Source organism: Rana temporaria, chromosome 2 (genome assembly GCF_905171775.1).
Source record: "Rana temporaria chromosome 2, aRanTem1.1, whole genome shotgun sequence".
Classification (NCBI taxonomy): Eukaryota; Metazoa; Chordata; class Amphibia; order Anura; family Ranidae; genus Rana; species Rana temporaria.
In genome coordinates, this window is record NC_053490.1 from 298436858 (window position 1) to 298457459 (window position 20602).

The 20602-nt window shown below is 40.5% G+C and overlaps 1 protein-coding gene across 22 annotated transcripts in view; it reads left to right on the forward strand.

Annotated features, from left to right (window-relative positions):
• The window catches only part of EPB41 (erythrocyte membrane protein band 4.1), a 206288-nt gene that overhangs the window by 116726 nt on the left and 68960 nt on the right, over window positions 1–20602 (forward strand). For all 22 annotated transcript variants that reach the window (XM_040337259.1, XM_040337240.1, XM_040337246.1 and 19 more), the window contains exons 6-11: window positions 5906–5981; window positions 7914–8132; window positions 14447–14534; window positions 15672–15824; window positions 19005–19102; window positions 19203–19375. In XM_040337259.1, the coding sequence (XP_040193193.1) occupies window positions 5906–5981; window positions 7914–8132; window positions 14447–14534; window positions 15672–15824; window positions 19005–19102; window positions 19203–19375 (807 nt within the window). The remainder of the gene's footprint in view (window positions 1–5905; window positions 5982–7913; window positions 8133–14446; window positions 14535–15671; window positions 15825–19004; window positions 19103–19202; window positions 19376–20602) is intronic.

The following is a 20602-nucleotide window of genomic DNA, read 5'->3' on the forward strand; positions in this document are numbered from 1 at the left end:
ATGCTTCTAATACTCATGCTCACTGTTGATGCTCCTGCTTTGGGCCTACAAGATGCTATGCCTGTGTACAGAATACCTGGAGGATCTCGTCACCTGCAGTAGGGATTGTGTGCATTTCCCACTGCTAACAGTGGACCTTGCTGTAAAATGTAACCCCACGAGGCCACTTGCAGCCCTGGTTTTGCAAACGTGAACTTAGAGAGATGGCGGTCATGTGGATGCTTATACTAAAAATAAATAAAGTATTTATAAAAATGTATTTTAAAAAAATATTTGGATTTATTGCTAAATATGTGCCTGCTCTAGATCCTGACAGAGTTCACATTTACTTTTAAAGTTGATGTAAACCCGATTAATGTAATTTGAGCTGGGCACATATATCTGCAGTGTTTTGTTATCTTGCTTCAAAGCACGATGTCCCATAGCTGTCTCTTGCTCTCTTCAAAGCACTAAGTTCTGTAGCTGTCTCCTTCTCCGTTCTCCTGTTATCAACATGATAACTTCTAATAAGTTCTTCATCACATTAGGGCTAGGAAAACAATCAATTTGATTTAAAAATCGAGTTGGTAGGTCAAATAGACTCATATTTTCAAAAAATCGATTTTGTTAGATTTTTTTTTTTCCCCAGGACCGAAACGGTGTCAGTGCCAGTCCTTGGGGAAGATAGAATCGAACAAATCGAGATTTTGATTTTGATCGAGCTGCGGGCAGAAGTTTTTAGGCGAGGCCGCGGCTTCAGCCTAGTCCGCAAGGCCAGACGCCGCGGAGTAGGCGCGTGGTCCATCAAAAAAAAAACTAGATTCGAATTGTAAATCAAGTTTTTTTTATAGGGGGAAAAATCGCCCAGCTCTACATATGGTAAAAGCAGAGCCTGAGTTTTGTGTTCGGGAGAGAGCTATCAATAGATTAGCAGAGCCCTGAACTATTCAACAGGCAGCTCTTAAAGTCTCTACCTATGTGGTGTGTACCTTTCCACCAATCAGCTGTCTTGGCTGTATGCCCAGGCTTCACTGCAGTGCTAACCAGGAAGAGAAAATCTCCTAACACAATCTGAACTTTCTAAACAGCAAATATACATGTAAAACTTATGTAGGGAGATTTGTTTCATCCCTGTGTATCATCTGAGGCTGTTCACTTCACAGGGAATATGTGAGGGTTTACATCCACTTTATGATATTAAAGGCTTTTTTAAATAAAAAAATAGGTTTTACTTGCCTGCTCTGTGCAATATTTTACAGAGGGATGGCTTAGCTTCACTTTAGCAGCCTCTTGCCTATAGGTTAAAAAAAACAATGAGACTTTAGAACCACTTTAAGAGTAGGCTGTGATTCCTGACTTTCCTAAGATAATAACCTTTCCCAAGATGTAGGCTGTTGTTCCTGACTCCATTTTGAAAGTATTTCTATCCTGGCAGCAATGCTTACCCTATGGTGAATTAGAACAAGCATACAGAAAGTCAGAACTCCAGATCAGCTTACTTGTTTTTAGATGGTAATTTAAAGTGGCATATTCCCAGTGAAGTGACTGGCCTCAGGTGATACACTGAGATAAAAAAAAGTCCAATTATATAAATTGTACCTGTTTACCTATTCACCCCAAAAAAAGGCAGCGTAGTGTAATAAAAACCAGAGATGATTTTGACAGGTTCTTTTTTTTAAATATCTCCCTCCAGTCTTCTTCCTCTGGTTTTCGCCGCCGACCCGTTCTTCCTCCGACGCTCTCTTGTCTTTGTGCCAGCTCCGCTCTCTTCTGGTTCTTGTATAGCCACGGGGCGTGGTCATCCGGTGACGTTATCATGAGACCTCGCCATTGTGACAGCACGTGATGTCACAAGGGTGGGGTTTCATGGTGACATCACCGGATGGCCAAGCCCCTTGGCGATAGAAGAACCGGCAGAGAGCGGAGCTGACGCAAATACGGGAGACCGCATTGCAGAAGACAGCAGTGGCAGGGAACACTGGACCAGAGGAAGATTGTTAATGGAGGACTTGTCAAAACCGTCTCTTGATTTTTATAAACACTGCAGTGCCTTTTTTTGGGGTGAATAGGTAGGGGTACATACTCATTCCATGTTCATGAGATGAGGATAGGAGGAGGTGTTCTATAGTCTTTTCTAGGATGAGCGCCATCATAGATATAATATAGGGACAGGAAGTGGGTTACTGACAGGATCATCAGGTGGGGAAAAATAGAAAAAGTACGAAAAAACATTATATAAAATACCATGCAAAACAAGAATCACCTCTTTGGGTAGCTATAGAAGCACTAGAAAGTGACCCCATACCAATATCTAACATACTTTGGATCACTCCAAAACTACATAAACATATAAGCAATCCCATCATTAAACACTCGCTATCCTTATGGGACAAAGTCAAAAATAAAAACCGCCTGCAATGCCCACTAACACCATTACTTTCATTCTTCAAGAATCCGGCATTTTACCCAGCATGGGTCTATCCAGGCACATTCAAAGAATGGGTGAAAAAAGACTGCATTCAAAAATACAAATTTCTAGATTCTTCATCCATCATTCCCTTTCCAACTTTACGCAAAACATACGGTATCCCACAAAGTGAGCTATTTAGGTACCTGCAAATAAAAAAAAAATTCCAACCCCCGGCAGATGCTTCTACTTCATCTACTCAATTATCGGTCTTTGAATCCATATGTAAAAAAGATCCACATGCAAGAAGCTTGATATCTACCCTCTGTTCCCAACTAGTAACACAACCCAACACTGGGAAACTTTTATATGTCCGCAGATGGGAGGAGGACTTGGGAGCGGAATTGAGTGACTTGGATTGGAGCCAAATATGGTATAACACCAAAACTGCATCCCCAAACGTGTTAGCGTCAGAAACAAACTACAAGGTGCTTTCTAGATGGTACTTTGTGCCAGCTAGAGTGGCTAAATATACTCAGAATTACTCAGAACTATGCTTTAGGGGATGCTCTAACATAGGCACATACTATCACACCTGGTGGTCATGTCCGAAAGCACAAACATTTTGGTCAGAAATTTTTCAATTGGCAAACATACTGACAAACAAGAGTATCTCTTTAGACCCCAAATCGGCTTTACTCAACTTAAAGCCTGACAATTTAACGCATTTACAATTTAAATTCATAAGGCAGCTCTTTACAGCTGCCAAGCAAACTCTTGCAAAGGCTTGGAAATCCCCAAACCTGTCAGTAAATGAAGTCTTATCCAGAACAAATAAAGCAATGACACATGCCAAAATGTCGGCCATGGACTCAGATACAATCACCAAGTTTGAAAAAGAGTGGATGCCTTGGATTACTTATACTACTTCTAATACTTTTAATAATGATGTGTTGTTGCCATGGTAGCCCAGCCATCGTGGCGGTAGCTACATTTCTTGCTCAAGTGGAGGCGTCTCCCGGCCTAGTCCTGCAGACTCCCTTATCCTCCCCCTCCTTTCCCCCCCTTTTTATTTTTTGTTCTGACGTTTTGATGTTTGCTGTACATATTCCACTTAAGTTATCTTAGGTCAGTAATATAAGATTGAAGCTTCAACTGTTTATATAATAAGTAGACTTACTTAACGGATATATAAGTATGGTATATTAGGCTTCAAATTTTGTTTCAAGTTTTTTTACCTCTTGATTAATCGGTATAAGATTGTTGCAAATTATCCACCAAGGTTATAACGTGCTCATTTTACGAAATTTTCAAGATGACGTACTTGCGAAAGAACTTATTCCTTAATTGTAATGTATCTGTGTTATACTGTTTGTTCAATTCTTTGACATTTACAAATAAAGATATTTGACAAGGAAAAAACATTATATATTGATTCCCTGGTTTACAAATGCTTTACAATCCACTCGAATTATGTTATATAGGCTGAGGAAAGTAGACTGAACAATCTGCACTAAAGAGCACACAGATTAGGTAGATCTGCAAGGTAGCTGCCAAGGATGCATAGAAGTGTTAAGATGAAACCAATAGTCCTTTGCTAAATAGCTCATAAGTCAGTTCTAGTTATGTTTAATAGCATATATTTTTAATTTCAGGAATTTTAGTGTTTTTTGTAACCAACAATGATGTTCAGTTTAAATACCTTTGTCAAATAGCAGGTCTTTAAATGTATTTATTACTATCGTCTTTCAAAATGCAAACCCCTAAACATAATTCATCTATGTAATGTTGTTCCGATAAATTGCCTTAAAGTGTATGTAAAGCCCAAACGTTTTCATTTAGTTTTTGATGTGGAAGAACCCCCGTCAAGTTTTCAATTGCTGTCTGTGAGATTTACTCTCACTAATGGCGACCATTTTCTCCGGTAAAGAAAGTGTTGGGAAATCTAACATTTTTGAGCTGACACAGAAATAGTAGGTGAGGGCAAATCCTCCTGTGATAAAACATGTTCTGATGACCACTGTTCAAGAGGGGATTTGCTTTTACTTCCTACAAAGTGAAGATAAACCTTTCTGACAAGACACGGACAGCAAATAAAAAACATATAGTCTTAACCATTCCTTATTCTAACCAGAAAAAAAGCTTTACATACACTTTTATCCAAATGATAAAGAAAAACCCATTAACTGATTAGTAAAATGAATAGACAACCAAAAAAGTGCAAAAAAACATGCAATATTGTTTGGGCCTTGCCCTGATCTATAATTTAACAGTGTTTGCTTGGTTATTGGCTGTGGCAGCTTGTGCTGCACAAAAATACTTGTTTTCTCCTCCTGTGTTCTTCATCTGAATATTTGTAACAAATTTGATTATAGTACTTGTTCATATTAACGCCTTTCCCACAAGCATGTGCATATATGCGGCCTCACAGAATTGGGTCATCTTCTCTGGGGCCAAATATATGTGCCACTGTGTTTGTGCAGAGAATGCACAGCACAGCGTGCTCTGAAAACAGAGACTGTGCTCTCACTGAGAGCTTTGGGTCTCTTACGAATAATCGAACAACTGATCGATGTGATAGCGTCTGGTTGCTTCACACCGTGATCAGGCATTGTACAGACTGCCCCCAGGGTGTTTAAACCTTGTGAATGGAGAAAAAGCACTAAACCACGCCCCCTGGGACGCACTCTGTGATCACAGATCGTGGGAAAGAGCCAATGACAGCGGCCCTTTACCACATGATCAACTGTGTCCAATCACAGCTGATCAGTGTAAACAGAATTGACAGTTATATGCATTCCTCTTTTTGCAATGTCACAGCACTAGGAGGGGAGAGCTGGTAACCCGCGATCCTGACAGGGGGCATGCACACAGATAATAATCAGTGCCATCAATGCTGCCCATCAATGCCTCCTCATCAGTACAACCTATTAGTGCCCATCGGTACCTCCTCACCAGTGCCCATCAGTACAGCCTCATCAGCGCACATCCGTAATTGAGAAAAATTATTTATTTGCAAAATGTTATAACCAAAACTAAGAAAGTTATTTTTTTTTGTTTTTTTAAATCCATTTGTTTAGCAAAAAATAAAAACCCAGTGGTAATGAAATACCACCAAAAGAAAGCTCTGTCCCAAAATGTTTAAAAAAAAAAATGATATATGGGTACAGTGTTGCATGAAGCTGGAAATTGTCCTGCTCAGGAATGGGGTTTAAGTGCACAGTAAGCAAGTGGTTAATATACAGCCAGATTAAAAAGAAAAAGTTTTTACTATTTTGGGCCAGTTTTTCTTGATTTTTAAATAAAAAAAAAAATGTAAAAAAACGATATCCATTACCGTTTACCACCAAATGAAAGCCCAATTTGTCCTAAAAAAAGGTATATTTCACCTGGATACACCAAGCAGTTGCGATGATATGTACAGTTTTTCTAACCCATGTCAAAGATGCAAAAATGTGTTCAGGCATTAGGATTTGTTTTAACCACAAAGGGGTTAAAATATTTTACATCTTTTTACAGGTGCTCCATGGGAGTTTACATTCAATGTGAAGTTTTACCCACCTGACCCTGCACAGCTTATGGAAGATATTACAAGGTAATGGCTCATCAGAGCATTTTTTGTCATTTAAAGTACAGTTGATAAACAGAAGTTAAAGTGATATTAAAGGTTATTTTTATTTTTTCTTTAAAATAAAACGGAAGTTATACTTACCTGCTCTGTGAAACAATATTGCACAGAGTGTGGGCCCTTACCTCCTCTTTGGCAGTCCCCCACTAGCACTTTTCTCCTTTCTCCGGGTGCCCCCTTAGTAAGCCGTGTGCTATGGGGTTACCTTAGTGGGGCCATGTGTATTCGTAGATACAATCAGCCTTGGATGGCTGCTGGTTACTTCAAAAATATTAGCTGTAATGTTTCTGGATTTTACACACAACGCTATACTTCCAGCGCTGCTGGGATGAAGAGTTGTTGCTGTGACAGTAAAGGGCCCCCGTTCTCACTCGTTCCTATTCTCTGTGAAGTCATAAAGACTTGTATTCTTTTTACAGAATACAAATCATTCTGTAAATGAATGCAACGATTTTGAGCTGTGTATGGTGGTCTTTAGGGTACTCACAGACTTGAGTTGCTGGATATGCCCATTTTCTGGCCAAACTGCAGAACAATTTAATGTCATGTCTGTAGGGAGGATGCTCATTTTCTATCCACCTGCTTTTTGTTCGGAAACAGTCATTCTTGCAAGTTCAAAAACCTGACCTTTTGTAGTCCTGCTAAGCTGCTAAGTCTCCTTTCCTGCCTTGAGTCAATCAGTAAAATATATGTGTGGGGGTATATATATATATATATATATATATATATATATATATATATGTGTGTGTGTGTGTGTGTGTGTGTGTGTGTGTGTATATTAGGGCTGTTACTGATCAAAATTTTAATTAATAAAAAAAAAAATTTAATCGTTTTTTTTTTTAATCGACTAATTTCGATTAATTATAACGCACATACAGATCCAACTACTTTTAGCTGATCTCCTTGCAGGCTGATTCCCAGTGCAGCTACCAACCACTGGAAAAATGGATAGCAGGATACAAAAAACACACAAAGGCAGCTCTCAATGGGAAAAGCATTAAAACTTTTTATAGTCTTCAAGTAGGTAACAAAATAAATATTGCACTGGAGATAAAATTGATGTAGCTACATAAACTGTAAAAATGGTGCAAGTAATACCAAACGGTACCAAAAGCAGTCATAAAAACATGTAGCTAAGTATGATACTGGTATAAAAATGTGTACAATGATACCACTGCTGAATCCAGATGAGGAGAGGTTAACATCAGTCCGTCGGCATGTAGATGTCCCATGAAGGGAACTATCACAACTCCCAGTGGATGGTTGTAGAATCCCAGGTTGATAGAGGGAAGTGTAACAGCCCTTGTGTGTGGCAGATAGTAAGGTCCCGCCGGCATGCAGATATGAAGGCACAGCAAAGGAGCCCTTCAGATGGACATGGCAAGCCCCACGGTGTCCGTGACGTTACTGGATCTCCGACGGAACTCCCTGAAAGCCCAAAAGCCGGCGGAGAGGTGAGTACCAATCAAAAGAATTTTAATCGATCAAAAAGATTTTGATCGATTAAAAAAATTAAAGATTAATCGATTAATTAAAAGTTAATTTGCACAGCCCTAATATATATATATATATATATATATATATATATATATATATATATATGTGTGTGTGTGTGTGTGTGTGTGTGTGTGTGTGTGTGTGTATATATATATATATATATATATATATATATATATATATATATATATATATATATATATATATATATATATATATATATATATATATATATAAAATGTGTTTGTGTGGGGAAAGAGAGAGAGAGAAAATTTATACACACACTGTATAGTAGTTGAACTCAGTTCACTGTATATCATAAATTTTAAGTCTTTTTGAAATTTTTAAAGCGTTCTATATACAGTACATACACACTAATTTGATTTTGAATTCCTTTTCTAGATATTACCTGTGCCTCCAGCTGCGACAAGATATTTTAAGTGGGCGTCTGCCATGCTCCTTTGCCACTCTTGCTCTTTTGGGTTCTTACACAGTTCAGTCTGAGGTGGGAGACTATGATGAAGATCTACATGGCACAGATTACGTCAGTGAGTTTAAACTGAGTCCAAATCAGACCAAGGATCTGGAGGCTAAAGTTGCTGAGTTGCACAAGTCTTATAGGTAAGGACGGACAGTTCAACAGCACAGTGATGTTTACTCTACATTTCTAATCAAGAATAGTTTATTCATATTTATTCAATGGCAGTTTTGAAAAAAAAAAAATGTCTTCACCATATTGAAAGTAGTTACAATTTTACAACAAAAATTGCTGGTTAAGAATGATATATTCTGAAAGGGATTTATTTTTTACCAGCAAACATCATATTGTCACCTAGACTTGTCAAGATGCCAAGTGTCAGACAGTGGAAATCCGAAGGGTACAATAAAGAGATTCTCTACATAGATTTATAGTTAGCAGATGGCAATTACCTCCATGCAAACTATTGATCAAATTTATGCAGTCAACTCGGTCAACATACTACAATACATGTAGTCCACCCATGACACTTGTATATATTCTGCCAAGATTTTAGTTTTTATGCAACTGTTAGGATGGGATGCCAGGCACAAGCATATCTTTTTTTAATTATTTGTAAAAAAAATCACCACTCAGCAGGTGCGTTGGACATCCAGCAGACTATGCAGGGCTTCAGTTGGATCCTTAATCTGAGGAAGACATCACTGGACCCATTTCAAATATTGGAGTACCTGAGCCTGACTTTAGACACAGCACTGTCCAGAATCTTCTTGCTTCAGGACAAACTTTTGCACCATCTACATCCCGGTTGTGGAAAATTGATAGTCAGAGTTTTTCAGTCATTGATGCCTAGATCCAGGGGAATGGACTCTTCACCCAGAAGTGTTTTATGCCCTGGGGGACATAGGGTGTAGACATTCTGGCATCCAGATTCAACAACAACCCCAACAGGTTTGTTGCAGGTCCAGGGATCCACAAGCCTTCACAGTGGATGATGACAGCAGTGCGATCAATTTGGCTGATACTCAGCCTTTTTACTCTCCTAGATTCTCCCTCACCTGCTCTGTAGGATTGAAGTTTTTGAAGTCCTTCAGACCCTCTGGTTCAATGGCCATTGTTCCATCCAGCAATGACTGGTTTTAATTGCCTAAGGCCCCGTACACACGGTCGGACAAAACCGATGAGAATGGACCGAGGTTCAGTTTCATCGGTCCAAACCGACCGTGTGTATAGCCCATCGGTGTGTTTTCCTTCGGTCCAAAATTTTAAAACATGCTTCAAAACCGAACCGATGGACCGCTGCCCGATCGGTCCAAACCGATGGTTAGTACAGAAAAGTATCAGTTTAAAACCCGCGCATGCTCAGAATCAAGTCGACGCATGCTTGGAAGCATTGAACTTCATTTTTTTCAGCACGTCGTGTGTTTTACGTCGCCGCGTTCTGACCCAATCGGTTTTTGAACTGATGGTGTGTACACACATCAGACCATCAGGCCACTTCAGCAGAGGACAGATGAAAACGGTCCGTTGGACCATTCTCATCGGTTTTGTCCGACCGTGTGTACGGGGCCTTACTGTTGAAGATAGTCCTAAGGGATAGGGTCCTTTCAAGTTCTGCCATCCATACCCTCATAGGGGCTAGGAAGTTGACTTCTCACAAAGTCTACCATCTCATCTGGAAGGCCTTTCATATGGTGCGAGTCAAGAAGTGAGAGTGGGAGGGTTTATATATTGGAATGTCCCTGTAGCTTTCCTTTTTTTGCCGTTGACCAATCCCCTGAAGGTAGCTGCATATTAACCCAGTCATAATGAATAAAGAGCTTGTGTCTTGTAATGTACTCCAAAAAATAATTTTACTAGTAGGTCAAAAATCCTATTTTGTGTGCTCCTTGTTAAAAAAAAAAAGATTTTTCGGATTCCATTGAGTAAATGTTCCTGTGTCCCTCAATGAGCTCAAAGAACAGTATTTTATGAGGAGTACAAAAATGTAATTATTTTATGTTTAGATTAAAGCGGATGTGCCACTAAAACAATATATTAAAAGCTAGCAGCTACAAATACTGCAGCTGCTGACTTTTAATATAAGGACACTTACCTGTCCTGGAGTCCAGCGGTGATCGCAGCAGAGGATGAGCCGATCGCTCGTCACCCTGCTGCTCCCCCCTCCATCCACGGTGAGGGAACCAGGAAGTGAAGCGCTGCGGCTTCACTGCCCGGTTCCCTACGGCGCATGCGCGAGTCGCGCTGCGCCCGCCGATTGGCTCACACGCTGTGTGCTGGGAGCCGAGTGTTCCCAGCACACAACGGGCGACAGACGGGATGTGACGGAATGCCCGTCTTTCGCCCGTAGCGTGTGGCCGGAAGTGGGTGCAAATACCTGTCTTTAGACAGGTGTCTGCACCCCCCTCCCCCCTGAAAGGTGTCAAATGTGACACCGGAGGGGGGGAGGGTTCCGATCAGCGGGACTCCACTTTAGGGTGGAGGACCGCTTTAACTTTGTAAACATGTGAAAGAAGGGTTCCATATTGACTGTAAGGGTCCTTTCACACGGGGCTGTCCGTGTGCGAGCTCCGCTTAAGCTCAGCAGGGATCGCTCCGTCGATCCCCGCTGAGTAGGCAGATGACAGGTCTATCTCTGCACACTGTGCAGAGACAGACCTGTCCTCTCCAGGGACTCCAAGCCATAGCAGCTGTTTCCTTGGCGATGGGATCAGTTCCGACAGATTTTCCCCCTTTTTTTCCCCGAAGCTCCTTCCTCATCTGCTTTATAGAATTGTAAAAGAGGGCATTCTGGTGATCCACATGGCACCGATATGACACAGGCAGATTTGGTACTCAGACTCCTTGAAAACTCATCAGATTCCTGGATCTCCCAAGGACTTGTTTATTACCCTGCTTCACAGTCCCTGGCTTTAACATCATGACTATGATGAGGTTGGGCCTTTCCAATCCTGTTATTCCGAAGCTCCTAAATGTTGGAAAATGCACCCCTTCGTAGGGGCGATCATTGCATCTAGTTAACCTGGTTCGTGACAAGGAAATTCTATCCCAGGAGATACAGACATTCATTCTGGCCTTCCTCCAGTCTGGTCTAGATCATTTGAACAGATCTTGGCTGTCACAATACTTTTTCAGACTACTTGCCTCTCATTCTCTGATGAAAGCCTTTGTAGAGGGTGTTGCTAGAGTAGAGTACATCCACCTGTTCCACTGTTTGACCTTAACATGGTCCCATGGCCCTTCAGAAACAGAATCAGTCTTTTGTTACTGAAGAAAATCTGAATAAAATATATAAACAGAGTTATTGAGAAATGTTATATATAAGAAAAACAAAAAAGAGAATATATTATAGATATATAAAACCAGAAAAAAAAGTGTAAAAAATGTAAACAACTTAAATATAGTAAGAATGGTTGACAAAAAAAAGAGGGGGAGAAAAGGAAAATAAAGAAGTAGGAGAGGAGGGTTAGGATATGCTTGGCTTAGGTGAATGATGAACGTAGTTATATCAATTTAGAGAGAAAGCAAAGAACCATCTATGTTAGGTATGTTGGTATAGTCGAGCCATGGTGACCAGATTTTTAAAAAGTTAAAATGGTTATCAAGTAAAATAGAGGCTATTCTTCATGGATTATTGTGCCCATAATTCTTTGCTTTACGTCTCTGGGTTGGAGTTCTCCAGGCTTTAGCAATAGTTTGTGGTGTGGCCAATGAAATAAGAGAGATCAATTTTCTTTCAGATTTTCTAAAGCTCAAATGTGGTCTATGTAGTAAGACTTCCCAAGGGCCTAGAATTATGAGTTTGACGAAAATGAGGCTAATCATATCATACATTTTTGTCCATAATTTCTGAAAAATAGAGCATTCCCACCAAAAATATAATAAAGTCCCTCTAGTATTACATCCTCTAGCAGGGATCTCCAAACTACGGTCATCCAGCTGTTGCGGAACTACACATCCAATGATGCATTGTAAAACTCTGGCATTCACAGACATGACTAGGCATGATGGGAATTGTAGTTTCTGAAAAACTGGAGGGTCATAGTTTAAAAACTCCTGCTCTAAAGCATAAAGGAGAGATTGAAGGAGAAATGTGTGTTAGTTTTTTTGGAGTCATATACCAGTGAGCAAGTATTTTCTATGTATTTTCTTGGGCTTGAGCATTAATGGAACATTTGGCCATATTTGTTCAGATTTTACTCTATTCGCTGATATCTAAAGAGTCTCCCAGATCCAGTTCCCAAGCAAAAGCATAGGCAGGTTTATTGGTGGATTGGGAAGAAATTTGTGACTCGTAAAGAAGAGAAATAATGACAGGGGAATGTGGATTGTGTTAAGAGGGCCGAACATGTAGTATGAGAGAGAAGGGTATTTTTTTTTAAATCTGTAATCTGAATTAAATGTGATAATTCTGATAGAGGGAGATGCTTTGATGTTTTGATCCATTCCAACGATAAGAGGTCATGTATATATTTAACATTCTTATTATGCCACCAAATAAAACTCTTGGGATCTTACATTGTTTGGGGGAACATAGGATTGTTAAGAATCCCATATGGGGGAACAGAAAAAATAAAGTCTTTTGAACCTATCCGATTTTTTTTTCTACCCTCACAAGGTAGCTTTCCTTGTTGCTGTCACTTTTGTTTTTCTTTTTACAGATTTTTACTTGTAAAAATGTTTTCTGGCGCTACAGAGACAGGGTTGTCTTGAGGCCTTTCATCCTAAGTTGAATTCTCCCCTTCAGGACATTGCATTTCAATCTCTGTCCAACGACATTATATCACAAAGGTGATGTCTTTCTTACACCTTTTGTTTATTGGTCCTGCACGGTTACATCCTAAGGAGATATTTCTCCATTGTTTGGATGTGGTGCAAGCTATGCAAGTTCACCTGTCATCTAGGGGCTGCCTTCTGATGGACCAACTCCTCTTTCATCATTCCCAAGGGTCCTCATAAGGGACAACCTGCCTCTTCTTCCACTATTGCGAAGTGGCTTAGGCAGTTTATTTATGTAAGCCTATAGCAGTGGTTCTCAACCTGGGGTCGGGACCCCCTCGGGGGTCAAATTATGATTTGCCAGGGGTCCCCGAATCCTGGGCTGTTCTTGAAGCCCGCACCACTCTCCCTGCCTTTTTGTGGCCGCCCAGCTGGGCTGTCCCTGGAGCCCGTGGCCTCCCACTCAGCCTCTTTGCAGCCGCCCATTCAGTTCATGGCATGGGTGGGGGGGGAAGAGGCTAGAGGTCAGCTGACTAATGAGGAATGTGAAGTGGGAGGGGTTGGAGGAGACTATCTCCTGATTCCGGCATAGGTGCCACTGCTACGAGATGCCACAAAGTCAGAGGCACAGTGAGTAACACTACCTGTGATTATAGTTGCCATTAAAAGTCCTCACAACAGTTCTCAGATCAGCAGGTGACCTTGTTCAAGAGCACCTAATCCACTCATCCCACCATCCCACCAAGGAGTAAGAGAAGGAATAAAAATAAAGAATACATGGAAGGGAGAGGAAAAGAGGGGTGGAACAAAGAAAAGGAGAGAAAGGAACAAGAAAGACGGATGGGGGAAAAAACAAGAAATTTGGATAGAGAGAGATAAAAGGGAAAGAAAGAAGAACAAAGAGTACATCTGAAAATGTACCAGAAGGGGTTTTAATACTGTACAAGTGGAAGGGACTCAGGGAGAGCCAAGTGTCTGTGGGTTTGGGGGTGCGAATTACTTGTCTTGGCCCAGGCGCTGACAACTCACGATACGAAAATAATTTTACTGTTAGGGGTCCCCACAACTTGGGAAATTTTATCAAGGGGTCACGGCACTAGGAAGAACTACTGGCCTATAGGCTTAAAGATCAAGATTTCTCCTTTTGTTGTCAAGCCACACACCACTAGATCAGGGAGTGCCTCAGATGCCTTCAGCAGCAATCATCTATTTCTCAGATATGCAACGCGGCCTCAGTTATACACTGTTTTGGAGGAGTTGTTAGCCTTTCCTTTTCTTTTTTTCCTGCCCCTATCTTGCACTTCATTTGGACATCCTCCCTTTCTCAACATTAACCCTGTGTCCCCTAATTAATGACAAAAGGGTTTTTGTGCTTACCATCAAATCTTTTTATTTTTTATTTTATTTTTTGAGTTCATTGGGGGCACAGGTCCCACCACTCTCTCCTTCTGATCCATTCTTACTATTGCTTTTCCATAAAGCAGGAGCATGAGTGAAAGGAGCGTTACCTGGATGACTCACAGCTTTGTTAGTGTTCAGTCTTTTGGCAGTATAACAGTAATCTGCAAGAAAAGGATTTCATCGTAACTGCAGAAATCCTGTTTTTGCATAGATCGTATTCATTAGTGTTTTTTTGTAGTGTTTCTGGAGTTCTATTTTAGGTTTCCAACTGAATTGATGGTAATATTTTTATTTTTGTATAATGCAATGTTCTTAACTTTTTTTTTTTATATCCCAGATCAATGACTCCTGCCCAGGCTGACCTGGAGTTTCTGGAAAATGCCAAAAAGCTGACAATGTATGGTTTGGATATTCACCATGCTAAGGTATGTTTTCTGCTCTGCTGTTAATGATGTACATATTTTCTAATATTGCGGTGCACATTCTGAGTGACCGACACAATTAAAGTAGATTTTTAGGAAAACTGAAGATGATAATGTCATACAATTTTCACCTGAGGGAAGGTCCACTTGAGACAATTTAGTTCCTCTGAATAATGGGCCTTAACTGGGTTTATGAAGTGGCTCAGATGGTAGCCCAGTGTCAGAAACTGCATGGAGAGCTGATGTCACAGAGGGAAAAGTAGAACCATATTGCAGTGGGAGGCATGGACTAGGTTAGCTTATCTTCAAGCTTGACTAAAGTAGCAGTTGTTAACAGAAAAGTTACCATGCCATGTCTGCCTTCCCGTTGTTCCTTGGTTGGGATTTTTGGTTGGTTCTGTTCCCTCCGCTCCCATCCCAAACATTGATTGCTGCCATCCTTGGTGAACACAGACACAGGCACCCAGGCCTTGCCGATTGGTGAGTATGGGGGTCTTTCCTTTTTCTGTAAGGCCCCTCTTGTCATTTATTCATCATTTTATTCATGTGTTGCATTACCTTTTTGGTCATTAATTTCCAGATATACCCCTCATGCATGCACCCCTAAAGAGCGAGTCACAGCTCGCGAAACACATCGGGTGTTTATAGATGTCATGTATACTCATGTATTTCTAATGCAATGCGATCTTTACAATTGTATCGGCTTTGCCTTTGTTTATGCTACTCTTTTATGCGTCATTATTTCTGCAATAAATGTTTTTATTGTATTTATATTTGTCAATCTCATCTGTCCCAAAGGGCGATACCTTTGTTTTTATTGTAATATTTGTAGTATATCTAGTTTTAAGTATTTTTATCATGGAAGTTATAGTTATTTTAACTGTAATTCTGTTAATAATTTGGATTAAATCATCCAAACAGCATGCATTAAAGGGTTTCATACTTTTATTGTTGTAAGTGTAAATTGAAAATCCAGGCAATAACTGTTTGCTGCTTATCAGCTTTGACTTTATTTTAGGAGTTCATCAAAGGTCCTGATTTTACACTGCTAGTTAGAATTTTCTGCTTTGCTTATATAGTATTGTTGTATGCACAGCCTTTTGGAGTGACATGAGTGAGTTCACCTGTTGTGTTTTTTAGGACTTGGAGGGTGTAGATATCAAACTTGGAGTTTGCTCTGGAGGACTCATGGTCTTCAAGGACAACCTGAGGATCAATCGCTTCCCGTGGCCCAAAGTATTAAAAATCTCATACAAAAGAAGTAGCTTTTTCATTAAGATACGTCCAGGAGAGGTATGTAAGATGTATTTTGTCATATTTTATATTTTTATTTTACTTATCCATCGTGTGCTTTTTTATTTTGGGATCAAATTTTTAAAGCTAATTCAATGAGTGATTTGGTAAGATACTTTCTCTAAAAAAACTGGGGTTAAATTTTCATATTGTTACACCGTTCAGCCATAATGTGGTGGCACTCCATTCCACCACCTCTGGCATTGGCCCTGTGCTCCTCATTTTCACTTTTAAACACAGAAATCCAACTTCTGTGTTGACAAGTGACAGCGCACCTCTCCCAGTTGCTCCACAGAGTGTGTTGGGAAAAACAAGCCAAGGTTGCAGGAATTACTAGAGCCTGGCTGGCGCTGCTGAAAGGTTAAAGGCAAACATGTAGAAAATAGTGGTGTTTTGTGGGGGGGTTCGGAGGTCAGAGCTAAGGAAGAGTGCAGAAGTGAGATGTGGATGAGGGATGTAGAGTTAAGGAGCTGAGAAAGAGAGCTGAGCCCTTCACCCTGTGCTTACCGCACTCTTGAACCCTGTACTTAGCGCACTCTTGCTCTTGCACCCTGTGCCTGGCCCACTTTTGGACCCTGAACCCTGTGCTTGGCCCACTCTTGGATCCTACACCCTGTACTTGGACCCTGCACCCTCTGCTTGACCCACTTTTGAACCCTGCACTCTGTGCGTAACGCACTCTGATTTTATTTACCAATAACCTTTTAAGACCCTTCACTGTTACTGCAATTTGGCCACTCCCACCATTTGACATGGCATGCACAACAAACACATCATATAGCTACTCTCCCATACTGGCGGGTGACAAAGTTTGGGGAGTGGGGTCTGTGAGTTCCTACACCTATTCTCTGGCAAAAATCCTTGCCTTTACAAGACTCTCACTGTGGAAGGAATAGAATTACGGCAGTTTATTTAGTAGCACAGGAGTTGCTTCGTAATCTATGGGTTATATTCCGCTACCTTCAGGCTTTCTTGGCAACTGCCCCAAAGTGATAGAAATTTATATTAAACTCAGCGCTGCTCCTATAAACAAAACGCTAATATGATATCCAATTCAAAATACCTGCATCAACATATTCAATAGTATAACATTACTTAACAATGCGATATAAAGTGCTCAGCGCAATTAAAGTGCAAACAAATAAAGTGCAATCATATAAAGTCCATTCAGTATGGAGTGCTGAGCTTGTGCAAGATATGCAGTTTGGTGTGGTTGTCAGGTGACTCTCCGTGCTCCCCCTCCTGCCCATTCTATGACACTCCAATAGAGTGATTTGAGCAAATATGGGAAAATAAGTCTCCAACTGTTGTGCTCAGAGTTTTTACCCAACATAAATACTATCTTTACCAAAACCAATTTGCCAATGGCATATTTCTCCACCACACTGCATCCACTATAACTGTTAATTTTAGGAAAGCCCTTATCCACCCAAGATATATATATTCATTATTTTAATGTTTACCTACTTAAAATTGCTGTACCTCACTACTGGAAGTTTCTCTCTGGCTAGTGACATAGTGTTCATAGGACTCATGGCTCAGCATGTCCTTAGTCCGATTGTCTTCATAAAAATAGTTTGCAGGCTTTCTTGTGCATCTTTAGAAGAGGTTTCCTTCTGGGAAAACAGCCATGCAGATCAATTTGTTGCAGTGTGCGGTGTATGGTCTGAACACTGACAGGATGATCCCCCACCCCTTCAACCTCTGCAGCAATGCTGGCAGCAATCATGCGTCTATTTTCCAAACACAACCTCTGGATATGACACTGAGCATGTGCACTCAACTTCTTTGGTCGACCATGGTGAGGCCTGTTCTGAGTGGAACCCGTCCTGTTAAACCACTATATGGTCTTGGCCACCGTGCTGCAGCTAATTTTCAGGGTCTTGGCAATCTTCTTATAGCCTAGTCCATCTTTTTTTTTTTTTTAAGAAAAAGTGCCTAGTCCATCTTTATGTAGCAACAATTCTTTTTTCAGATCCTCAGAGAGTTCTTTGCCAGGGCGTGTCATGTTGAACTTCCAGTGACCAGTATAAGAGCGTGAGAGCGATAACACCAAATTTAACACACCTTCTCCCCATTAACACTTCAGACCTTGTAAGACTAACATGACACCGGGGTGGGAAAATGGTCAATTGGGCCCAATTTTGAACATCTTCAATTAGGGGTGTACTCACTCTTGTTGCCAGCAGTTTAGACATTAATGGCTGTGTGTTGAGTTATTTTGAGGGGACAGCAAATTTACACTGTTATACAAGCTGTACACTCACTACTTTACATTGTAGCAAAGTGTAATTTCTTCAGTGTTGTCACATGAAAAGATATAATAAAACATTTACAAAAATGTGAGGGGTGTACTCACTTTTGTGAGATACTGTATCAGTGGCTGATACTCTTACCATTCAGCACTCTAGACTAGCCATAGGCCTGAGATAGTGGCTGGCCAGATGTACACGCTTTTGCACCAACCAAGCAAACGAATCATCTGTGAAAGTTTCATGCGTTTCTTCATTCAGCAACAAGTTGTATTGAAAGGTTATAGTGTGTCTGTATACATACAGTTGTTTCATAATATGAATGAATCTCAAATTCTGTCCCTATTCAGGGCTGTATCTACATTTGTGGCATGTAACTGACAAGTAATGCCACATTAAACACTATAGATCTCTTTATAGACATGATGAGATGACAGTCCACACTGGCTTTTTAATGACACACATGATGGAGCTTTGATGTGAAAAAGTAGGTCATAATCTATTTTCCTCTGTTCACATCCCATCATCTGAGCTTATATATATACTGGCTAACAGTGTCTTCGTAACGAATAACAATCTCTGTGTGAGCATCTGTTTCCTCTCTGTTTGCCTCTAAATAGATAGAACTGAGAAATGGCAAACTGTAAAATTACTATGCTTTTCTTTATTGTTTACAGTGGGCAAAACAGCTTTGGGAGTTGACTGATTAGATGTAACAAGGTGGTTCTTCTATCTTGTTTGCTTTTAAGCATCAGGCAGATGGTTCAAGAAAAGCATAAGATATAATATAGGACAAAAATAAATGTGAATAACACTGGTGTATTAAACGGGATCAGGTGAACTGCTGGTGGAATTGAGGAAGCTGTCCCATTTCTAATTATAGTGTTTGTATGTTTCGTATATTAACAAGATCTTTTTCTCTCAATAGCAAGAGCAGTATGAGAGCACTATAGGATTTAAGCTGCCCAGTTACAGAGCTGCGAAAAAACTTTGGAAGGTCTGTGTGGAGCACCACACATTTTTCAGGTTGGTTGCGGATTACAGGCTTGTGCAAAACTATTTAAAAAATATTTCCAAAATGATTTCTTGTTATGCAAGTATTGTACCTGTTTTTTTTTTCTTTCAGGTTGACATCTGCAGAGTCCATTCCTAAACAACGATTCCTCTCATTGGGATCCAAATTCCGATACAGTGGGCGCACACAGGCCCAGACTAGACACGCCAGCGCACTCATAGATAGACCTGCCCCACAGTTTGAACGCACTGCCAGTAAACGAGCCTCACATAGCCTAGATGGGGGTAAGTGTATTATTATTTTTTTTACCTTTTTTTTTAACCCCTTATTACTGTTTACTTTATCGGTCCTTGACTTTAATGGACTGTGTCTGGGTAACTTTCTTGTGTGAATTAATAACTTAATTACACCAATAAATATCCTTAGATTAGTCGGTGTAGAACACTTGATTTATATACAGTAAGTATAAAAATTAAACAGAATTGGGTTTCCATCAGGACTTTTGGTACATACATTTTCAGCAGTGGAACACTTTATCTGTCATCTGCCCTTACTACTTGTGGGGACAGGAGATGAAGAAATGTTTTGTTATATAGACTAAGATCATGTTAGATAGGGAACTGCTAAAATCGCTGCCAGGTTACGATGGTTAGTAATGGTATTAAGCGATCGGGTTATTAATGCTTTTGACTTCCTACCATGGTGACATCTGTTGCCACCATTTCTTGTTCAGCTGTCAGAGGAAATCTCTCTGAATAGGATCTTGGACAGCAGTAAAAACTTGACCAAGTATTTATTTTTTCCAAATTTTTACAAAACTAAAATAAAAACTTTGACTAAAATTGGGCTTCAACCTATGCCAAATTTATAACCTTGCCACTGCCCCAAAAATAAAATAAATAAAAGCCAGGAGCTACACATACTGAAAGTGGTTGTAAACCCTATAAAACAACTTTATGCTACAGGTAAGCCTATATTAAGGCTTATCTGTAGCTACCAAGGATATCTCCTAAACCTGCACGGTTTAGGAGATATCCCTTGTCCCCTGCATGTGCCAATATTATCGGCACATGCGCACTGGAGAAAACTGAAGCAATGGCACCTATGAGCCGTTGCTCCAGTCACTGTGCCATTACCGGTGGCTCCTGCCCACATTCTCTGGCCAATCACAGCGCCTGAGCCGCGATACCTGGAAGTAAGTGTCAGGAGAGATGTTGGCGGCCGGAGGGGGAGACACGGACCGCTGCTGGGGCTTCGATCTGAGGTTATACATAATGAGCTAGTATGCCAATTCTATATCACTGTACACCCATAGCGCAGCACTTTAATCCATTGTACTCTCCATATATACAGCTAGGGCAGCTAGAGGGTATGTCTCCTTAATCCTATTCCTCCTCTCAGAGCACGCTCATGAATGGAGATGCACAAGAAAACATATGACATCGTGGATGGTGTGAGACATGGGTAGGGCTATGCTGTGTTACTTGCACAGACCCTAACAGTATCAGGAA